The sequence below is a fragment of the Aedes aegypti genome, chromosome 2 (genome assembly GCF_002204515.2).
Source record: "Aedes aegypti strain LVP_AGWG chromosome 2, AaegL5.0 Primary Assembly, whole genome shotgun sequence".
Lineage (NCBI taxonomy): Eukaryota > Metazoa > Arthropoda > Insecta > Diptera > Culicidae > Aedes > Aedes aegypti.
The window spans coordinates 191,734,178-191,744,421 of NC_035108.1; the positions used below are offsets into that span (position 1 = coordinate 191,734,178).

The 10,244-nt window shown below is 39.4% G+C and overlaps 1 protein-coding gene across 1 annotated transcript; it reads left to right on the forward strand.

Moving 5' to 3' along the window:
• The first annotated feature begins 593 nt into the window (after positions 1–593).
• Positions 594–2,973, forward strand: LOC5572502 (vacuolar fusion protein CCZ1 homolog). The gene is made up of 3 exons (XM_001660392.2): positions 594–856; positions 932–1,029; positions 1,690–2,973. The coding sequence occupies exons 1-3, from the start codon at positions 773–775 to the stop codon at positions 2,861–2,863; spliced, it is 1,356 nt and encodes a 451-aa protein (XP_001660442.2). The 5' UTR covers positions 594–772; the 3' UTR covers positions 2,864–2,973.
• Positions 2,974–10,244: the final 7,271 nt, after the last annotated feature.

The following is a 10,244-nucleotide window of genomic DNA, read 5'->3' on the forward strand; positions in this document are numbered from 1 at the left end:
CGGATTGACGGTATCGAAGTGGATTAAAAACAATTATAGGAAGGAGTTGATTTTCCGCTACTGTTTTTTTTTTTAATCACAATTGTTATTTCTTTCCGTGCATGCGCTCGTGAAATGAATCTGGCCATGGTGCAACAACCGCGCTACACTCGATGAATCCTATGCGACAAAAATTGTCGGCGCTATCCGTCAAATTCGCTCACCAAAGCTATTTTGGTGACTTTAACATCACAGCTTTAGCTTTAGATTGCGAGCTCCTAAAAGTCAACGGAACCTGTCATCAACTGTCACTGGAAAACCGCACATTCGAAGGGCAGAGCGTGAAAAACCGTCAAAACTTGACCACACTAAAACTGGATGTGATTGAAAATTCAGGTTGTTTTCCCGTGTCATCGCATATAAAATCGTTGAATATTTAAATATTGTCGATTTGACTCAAATTGTCATTGATTTTTTTTTAATTTTATAATCTTCTTGACAACAAATGGGATGTGAAAATGGTTTTGATCCAGTTTGTGCTCTTCGAAACATTGTGCACAACCCAAACATGAGAAAAAGAAATCAAAGAAGCCAAGAAAACAAGCCAGTTGTCAGTGAGCTGTCTCCTCTCTCTCAGATATGAAACAACATATCCGGAAGCCCCTTGTCACGCAAACATCATCCTTGTCGGAAAATCAAACTTGAAAACAAAATCAGCTGGTTCCAGGATCGCAAAATTTAATTTAGTGCTGCAATTTTCCTCTAAAAAGTGATATATTTTAATGAAATTAATATGTCCCTTCCCATACTAAAGGCCGGCATCTCGCTCAGAAGCTTTTTCGTTTTCAATTCCAGCTTCGGCCCGAAAGAAGGAGAGGTAAAAAATGGGTTTAGTGGCATCATTTATCACAGTGTTATCATGTTAATTAAATTAAATTTTATTGAATTTTAGGAAGAGAAGAAAATCCTTTTTTACCATCCACAAGAGACGGACATCGACTCCAAAGTAAAGGATGTGGGATTGTGTGAAGCGATTATTCAGTTTAGCAAGTAAGTGTGACGTGTTTATCCCTTTCTTTTCCACGACTTTGGTCGACTATTTCTTTACCAAAAAATGGTTTTTATGAAAAGTACTCAAACAAATAATGTTGCAAATGAAAAATATCAGTTTGAATTTTGTTCGTAACTTGAACTTTATTGATAACGATGACCTGTTACACTTGAAAAAGTCGAGTCAAAAAACGTTTTATTTTATTTTATTTTTTTTTTTGAAACAATTAGTTGACTCTTGGCTTAATCTTATGAGTATGGAATCATCTATGGACCAATGCACGAGCTCACTAATTTGACGTTTGAGCGGTGCCGAATTCACTCGTTGCCATGGTCACGTAAATAACACGGCACCGCTCAAACGTCAAATAGTGAACTCATGCATCGGTCCATAGTAACGTAGTAACTATTCAACAGTGTTCATTTGATGCGGTTTGTCTCAGGTTCGCCGAAAACAAATGGAGCTCTGGAGCTGCCGTGGGAAAAAGAGGGTTAAAGATTTTTATATACTTTGATTAGATGGTTTCGTTCAATGATACAATGATTCTCAAGTCTGCGGTAGAACTTTGACAGCTGTGGTAGAACTTGGCGGTTACCGCAAAACGAAAAATGTTCAAAAGAAACGCAATACTACATTTCTAACTGCTGATTTCTTTCCAGCACCTTCACCAATGACAACAGCGTTCATGCGATGCACACTCAGAAAACCTGCCAATTGTATCACCAACCGGAGCCGGGTTATTGGATGACCATGATCTTGAACGTTCCTTTTGAACGTAAAACCCGCGAAACGGGTGATTACAACGAATATCACGGTGACGATATTCATGACACTATTTACCAGGCTGTTCTAAAGCAGTCTTACCGGATGTTCCGTTTGTTCCATGGATCGTTCGCAAGCAATCTTAAACCAGACGAGGATTTAGACGCTGTTGCCAACCTGATTGGCAAGCTGGAAGAGTTTTACTTGAAGTACATTCTTCATCTTAAGCTAAAAGACTGTGACGTGCTGGACGCATTTGGAAGTGTACAGTACTTGCCACTGAACCAACTTTTGTTTCTTAGAGTACAAAACTTTATTAACATGATTGAGGCCACTTTCGAGTCAATCAAACATTGTGTTTTCCTGTACGACGATTTTGTTATCTGGAGTGGCATCAATCCACATGATTTATATACACTATACGAGTACTTGAATGGCCCAATGTTCCAAGCAGTAACCGGACAAGAACATTCCCGAAAGGTATACGTTCAAGAGAACGGCCAGGACAAGACGTACAATTTTATGGTATGTCGCAAAGTGCAGAACATCACCCTTTGCCTGTTCCTTGAAAAAGTTGAAAACGAACAAGCTCTTTACCACGAACTGAACGCTGTGATAAATCCCCAACTGACGAGTATCTCTTCGGATATAACGCAACACCTGGCGCAACAGCCATCCCCGGATGGTTCGAAAGATGATTCAGCTGCCACTCCAAAGTTTATCTATTTCAATGAGCTAAATCTCCACTACCGAGGCACGATCAAGCTGGGGACACAAAAGCGAAACAATCCCTCGGCAGCCATTCCAAATGATGTAATGAACTTGATCGTGGATCTGCTGGACGATGCTAAGCGAAATGGGGATGACGACAACACGACCAATGCGACGGAAGAAACGATTCTGAAAACGCACGACGACTATTGGATCGTGAAGAGAAGTTGCAACTCGCGGCATGTGTTCATCGTGCTGAACAAGAGCTCGACTCTGATCGACGTTAGCGAAGAAACCAAACGCATCTTGGATCAGAACATGAAAGGGATTTTTTTCTGCAATGGCGACAGTGGTAAGTAACTGAGCGTAATGTTGGCCTAAGTGTTTCGAGGTTATTTTGAAAATATTTATCGTGATGTTAACAATATTATAATGTATTTTGCAGTTCACATATGAAGCAACTAAACGTATGTGTGATGAGTTTTGTTGTTGCTGAAAGAACCGCCCATTTAAATGTCTATCGGTACGCGAAAGTGTCTACTTGTTGAATAATAACAATTATTTTATTTTCAAAGCATTTTTTAATATTTTTACAATGTATAAGTAATTTGTAGCTTCAAATGCTATTTGTAATGTGCTCTTACTTACTTACTTGATACTTGATGGGCAACAATTCATTGCTATTGCGTTGAATCTACGCCGAATGAAGAAGCCTTCTCCATTGGACCCGGTCCTGGGCCAATCGCTTTCAGTCGCCCTGAATGTTAAGCAATCTTGAATCCTCCGCAACTGAAAAAAAAGCCATCTGGTGCGCGCTTTCCACGGAGGGGACGGCCTCTGCCTGGTTCTCTGCTGAATATTAGTTTAGCTTGACGTTCCTCCGTCATGCGAGCTACATGCCCAGCCCACCGTAGACTGCCGTGTTTTATACGCTTAACAATTGGGTTTATTCTACGACTGGCGTGAGGTGACTATTGTCGGTGTCGTATAGCGAGGTGACAATTCTCGACTCGAGTGAAGTGACTCGCCGTGTAAATCAAATGGAGAGTCACTTCACTCGAGTCGAGAATGGTCACCTCGCTATACGAGACCGACAATTGTCACCTCACGCCAGTCGTAGAATAAACCCGAATATCCATTTCATTATAGACTTGGTATAACTCGTGAATCATGCGACGCCGCCAGATGCCACACACTAAGCTCATTTTACAGGAAATCGGTGAATTTCACCGTAATCTCAACAGCTGAACAGTTCGGTGAAATAAAACACCGTAATTTCGTCGGAATTCGACGGATTCCGGTGAATTTTTACCTAATACTGCCAAAATTTACCTTACTCCGTTAATTTATTTTACCGAACTGTTCAGCTGTTGAGATTTCACTGGTGCATTGTCCAATTTACCGCCGATTTTTGTTCGCAGCACTAATAGAAGTAATAAACCATAGAAGAAGAATGTCGCTGGCGTCGCAGTAGGAACATCTTTTGCTGGCGGAGATAGGCGGGGTTATAAATGTCAACGCGAAAATGTATGCAGTTTGACACTTATGTACCCAACATGTTTCTGAGCGAGAACAAAGGGAACACCAGCGACATTATTCTACTATGGTATAATATTTCTATTGCAGCACTTTACGTTCAAAGACCCCAAAAGCTCTCCGGTCGACCTCTTTCAACGTCCAAGATTCGTGACCAGAGGGGCGTCGTCCTACTTTCACTATGGGATTTGACAGATCAAGTTGTGCCTTTTTATCGGGAGCATAATTTATACTCCAGTATCAAATTCCACTCACACTTGTATGTTTTTCGAATGTTTACCTTCCATACGAGGAAAAACAGTACAAAACGCAAACAAAATATGCTACAGCTGAAGCCAAAGAAACCAAAATCTTTCGTAGGATAATCAAACCACAAACAATAGACAAAAAAAAAGTGAGGGTCGATTCCTTCAGAATGGCACGCGAGTAATGCGTTGGATTTGTGTTTCGTGGTTCATTTCTCCACATTCACCCCAGCTATTTTGTTGATGTTGTGAACAATGCACATTCGTGTGGGTGAGCTCTGCTATCATTTTATAAGAGACAACAAAAAGAGGTGCTCGTAGCAATCCCCTGTTCGTGACCCGGAAGAATTAGAGTCTTGTACAACGCGAGTTTAGTCTTCATCTGTAAGCTGAGGGACTTTAGCTGGTTACGAAGCCCGTAAAAAGCCCGATTCGCAGCTGCAATACGCCTTTTTACCTCGCGGGTAACATCATTATCGCAAGTACTTGAGTTCCAAGGTACACACATTCTTCAACTACTTCAAGAATATTACCACCTATCACCATCCTCACTACCAACATCACCTATGGACCCACGGAGTCTACCAGCGATCATGTACTTTGCTTTGTGGTACAGGTATGTTCCGTTTTTATCAACACGATCGGCACTTTTCAGTTGACAAAAACGGAATAATTTTCTTAGACAAAATATTTTACAAATTGTAAAAGAAATTTGCAGTTCTGTCAGGATAATACTCATCTTCATCATATAAATGCACAGTATTGATGTTTAGGATCCGTGAGAAGCATTTAGATCGTTCATTCCTAAACGCTCGTGAAAAAAGTTGATTGCCGACTTCAATCCATCAATATGATAAAACTTATTAATAGTTATAGTTTTTTTTTATTATAACTTCATTAAATGTAGTATGGAACATTAAACGATAATCACATAAATGTGCATTGCATCATGAGATGGGTCATATTTGTAAAAATATTATGTATCCGGTAGAAATCAAGATCAACATTTATTTATAATTATTGTTTTCTCGAGCCCCGTGCGGCGCAGCTAATATGTGAATAGTGCGCTGTGTTCATAAAAATCGTAAGAATGCAGCGCCATGGCAGTGTGCACACTAAAAAACTGATTTCAAAATGCGGCGAGTTGAGGCGCGTCGCGAGTCTCACTGGCGCGATCCGGTTTGGTGGCGGTGCGATAATTACTACAAGTGGGTCAAGCTGATCATTGTTTTATTTTCAAGAAATATTTAACAAGGCAGCGTCCATTTATTACGTTATGGTAAAATTGAAAATTCCCGGCCCCCTCCTCGCCGTAAGGCTTTTTGTAGGAAAAATTTAAAATTTTTGTATGAGCCGTAATGCTCGAGCCTACTCCCCCTAGTGCGTTACGTAACTTGTGGACGACGCCCAAGATACAACTTCTTTTTCTTCTTTTCATCCTCATCCTTTTGCTTCTTCTTCTTATGGCATTACATCCCAACTGAGAAAAGGCCTTCTTCTCAGCTTAGCGTTCTACACTTCCGCAAATATCAACAGAAAGCTTTTTGCTAACGTATATATTTTGCATTTTTGGACACACCCTGTGGTACCTTGCATCAATAAACCTTGGACGACAAGGTAAATACATCTCGTTACAAGGTAAATACATCTCGTTACTAGGTAAAGAGTAACGCAGAATGGGTGCTGCAGATTTAGAGTGTTCTTGTTGCTGTGCGCGAGAAGCGGAAGGCTTGGAAGAGCGATGGAGATTGTGGTTTGTTGTGTTAAGTGGAATTCCGGATGATGAGATTGCCACAGTGGCGACGAAGATGGGATCGTAAACTGGTAAGAAAATTAGTATCAAATTACTACGGATTCACTTGTTTTTTTAGACTACACGCAGCGAATTGGACTATCGAATTTCATACATTTTGCCTTATGAAAGGTGGAACGATTATTGCAATACGAACGCTTTATGTATCGTTTTAGCATCACTCCACATCAAGGCGTCGGTAGGCGCGTGGTGTACGCTAGGGCCTATCGATCGCAAGGTTCTTGGTTCGATTCCAGGTTACCGCGATAAACGTTTTTTGTTTTCAAATTCTGGTTTCATAAGGCAAATTTATGAATTTCAACCCGATTTCTTGTGGCGAATTTTCATAAGGAGTTCCTATGTTTATCGATAGTCCATTTGCCTGAGTGTATAGCACGGCTGGATTGTCATGGAGAGTGGGAATCCGTAAAAGACAAGCCGTAGGGTAACCAATATATTTTGAACCCCTATACAGTATTGGACAAAACATTTGCAACTTTTTCGATTTTCCATACAAAATGACCAACTTTGGTAAGCTATATCTCAGTTATTTATAGACCGATTTGAATGAAATTTTGACAGAACATCAGACATAACTTGAATTTTAACATATATTTTTGAGTAATTTTTCCAATCACAAGTTCAAAAGCAGTAACGGTTTGACTAAAGTCAATTTTTTGGCGATTTTTTATAAATGACATAACTAAACATATTGAAGGAATAGCTTCATGGTATCTTCAGCAAAGTTGTAGATTTTAACGAGGTAAACCAGTTTGCTAAAGACAGTTTTTGTGTAGGGCTATCGGATTTTGAGATAAATAGTTTTGAATTTTTCGTCGAAAATTACACTTTTGATAAACCGTTATAATTTATAAACCCGTGATTGGAAAAATCACTCAAAAATATATGTTGAAATTCAAGTTATATCTGATGTTCTGTGAAAATTTCATTCAAATCGGACGATAAATAACTGAGATCTAGCTTACCAAAGTTGGTTATTTTGTATGGAAAATCGAAAAAGTTGCAAATGTTTTGTCCAATACTGTATATTTTGGACCCCCCTGGGCCATTTTCCTGCAAATTTCCCAGTTTAAATCGAGAGACCAACTCAATTTGCATGCCATTTGGAAAGATAGGACTATTCCGCACTTGCATGAACCGTTTGTACATAGAAAATGTGTTTATTTTATCTGAAATTAATTTAATTTAATTGGTACATTCATGCAACCGTTACAACACGTTACACACAGAAATTGAAGCCGTCAGAAATTTTTCAAATGTAAACAAAAACATTTTTCAAATGTCTGAACTAAAAGCGTAGAATTTCTTCGGTTTTCCATTGTCAATCGAATGATTAGATTAGGCAAGCATATTATACAAAAAGTGTTGTGGACTTTGACGCCAAACGATAAAAAAATGCCGGGGGTCCAAAATATATACTTTGAGGGTCTAAAATGTATTGGTGTGTCGAAAATGATCAAAAACCGTGCTTCACAATTTAATTATTTTCGACGTTTTTTGGATCCTACATGACGGTAAGGGCATTTTTATCTCGTAGATGAAGTTTTTCTCTACATTTTGGCATGTTCTTTGACTTGGTTACGCTTTGCAATTAATTGATTAGGGCAAACAGCTAAAATCACTTCCTTAGGAGGTCCAAAATACGACCGTTACCCTATGGTTGGTCTGCTTGAAATTGGTTTATTGAATATTGAATTTGGGAAGGAAGGATTTGAAATCATTTAATATAACAAAGAGAGCCGAAATGAAATTTGTGATGTAGCACAGTAAGAGATAGGGTGATTTACGGTTTTGACACCTTCGACTAATATCGTTAACTAAAATAGAAACGATGGATTCGCAGAACATTTCCATCAAAATACTTGATTGAATACATTAATTCTTTGTTCTGTTAATACATCGATACATAGGGGGGTCTGTAGCCTTGAGGTTACGCTTTCGCTTCATAAGCGGAAAGTCATGGGTTCGATTCCCAGCCCCTCCACAAAAAAAAACCGTCCAGCCACCAGAAGACGCCTCATGAAGGACCGTGCTTTCGGGAGCACATCCATCCTCCGTCAGTATCAGATGGTGACTGAGACAAACTGACCCTCTTCGCAGGCAGCTAGCCTCACTAACAACAGAGCTCTCTCCTACCTGCTCGGTGTGAGAGTAAAAGAGTAGGACAGAGTGAAAATAATATGTAAATATAGATAAGTTAAAAATAGATCTGTATCGGTAAAGAAGAAGCTACAGATCAGCTGATTCCGGCACAGTAGTGGCCACGAGCACAGTGCCTTTGAAAAAAAAAAAAAAAAATACATCGATACATTGATTCTTTGAATTCTAAATGACGTTGATATTGGATTGCCGATAATATAGCTAAGGAATAATCCGTATTTATTATGGGATGGTTGCCAAAGAAACTGAGGCTGCCGACATTGGTTATACTCACATGAAAAGTTAAGTATGGGAGATCATGAATCAGATGAAGTATGATGGAAGGAGCAGTGACGATTTTGTTGGTTGGTACGTTGGTACCAGGCATATTATGATGAACTAGAATTTGTTTACAAACAGGAGACGTTTGTCAAGAGCGGATGGCGTTAAATCAAAGACAAATTAAAGACCTCCATGTCCCTTGCACTTTCCCAAAATATTATGGCTCATAAGGTAATCTAGAATGCCGTGAAAAGTGTACTGCGATCTGTCAAACTTGGGTACCTTTTGCACTACCGAGGGACCAAATGCAGTACTAGAAGTGGTACCCAATCTGAGCCCCAGTGGGACGGACCTGGTTAAATTGTATGTGACATTACATGGCACAGCTATTAGATTGCGGATTGAACGTGGCTAGTGCACTGCACAGCGTGGCTCTTAGAGAGCGTAACAATAAGTGGCTGGTGCATTGCACAGCGTTGCTCTTCGGGAGCGGATAAGGCGGCATCCATAAATTACGTAACGCTCTAGGGGGAGGGGGGGAGTAGGCTCAAGCGTTACGACTCATACAAAAATTTAAAATTTTTCATACAAAAAGCGTTACGGAGGAGGGGGGGAGGCATTCGAAAATTTCCAATTTTAGCGTTACATAATTAATGGACGCTGCCTAAAAAAATAAGCTTTTGCACAGCGTAGCTCCCGGAGAGCGAAATAAAAGTGGCTGGTGCATCGCACAGCGTTGCTCTTCGAAAGCGTATTGAAGAAACTGGTGCATAGCACAGTATTGCTTTTCGAGAGGGTATTAAAAAGACTGGTGCATTGCACAGTATTGCTCTTCGAGAGCGTATCATGAAGACTGGTGCATTGCACAGTGTTGCTCTTCGAGAGCGTATCATAATGATTGGTGCATTGCACAGTGTTGCTCTTCGAGAGCGTACGTTAAAAAAAAGTTAATGAGTTGCACATATTGCTTTTCTAGAGCATAGAAAAGAAGGAGTTAGCGTATTACACAGTGCTGATCGTTATGAACGCAATGTAAACACGTTTAACGTAGAAAATACTTCTGTCGGAGAGAAAGAATGTTTTAAAGACAGAGAAGAGTCATATATTCTTTGTCATTACATTTAGGGGAAGGGATGGTAGAATGAACACCTTAAGGAAATCATCTTGTTTCTGATAGAAAAACGAGGAATTTGCATAGTTCTTTCGCACAATATCAAAAATAGGGATGTAATCTATAGCAGCGACATGGATTCAAACTAAAATAGATAAATTTTCACATATTTTCATCACTATCAAAAAGCGATGCAAATGTTTATTTTACCTGCACTATGTGGGTAAAATGAACAGCTGTGTGTGGTAAAATGAACATCATGCAAAAAACGTGAGCAAAACAAATATTTCTGAAAATTTTCATTGCCCCGCCGAAAGTACATCCATTAAAGATGGTAAACCATTCAAAAAGAATTCTAAAGGTATCAGATTTGACATCATATCATAACGATATTCAACTGACTGAAAAACCTCAAGTCTTCCGAGCTAAAAGTTACGCCAGTTCTAAGTTTCAAAGGTGATTTTCTAAAATCTTAGTTTTCGTTGATTTTTTCACTTCAATTGACCTACGTATCAACTCGAACACTTAGATTTATGCTCTAAATCGTCCGTGTGTGATAAAAAATTATCGACATTTGTTTTTTCTCGGTAAAAGTCACGGTGTTCATTTTACCAC

Coding starts and splice junctions, on each gene's coding strand:
- LOC5572502 (XM_001660392.2), top strand. CDS start 773: ATGTCCCTTCCCATACTAAAGGCCGGCATCTCGCTCAGAAGCTTTTTC. Junction 857..931: donor TCGGCCCGAAAGAAGGAGAG/GTAAAAAATGGG, acceptor ATTGAATTTTAG/GAAGAGAAGAAAATCCTTTT. Junction 1,030..1,689: donor GCGATTATTCAGTTTAGCAA/GTAAGTGTGACG, acceptor ATTTCTTTCCAG/CACCTTCACCAATGACAACA.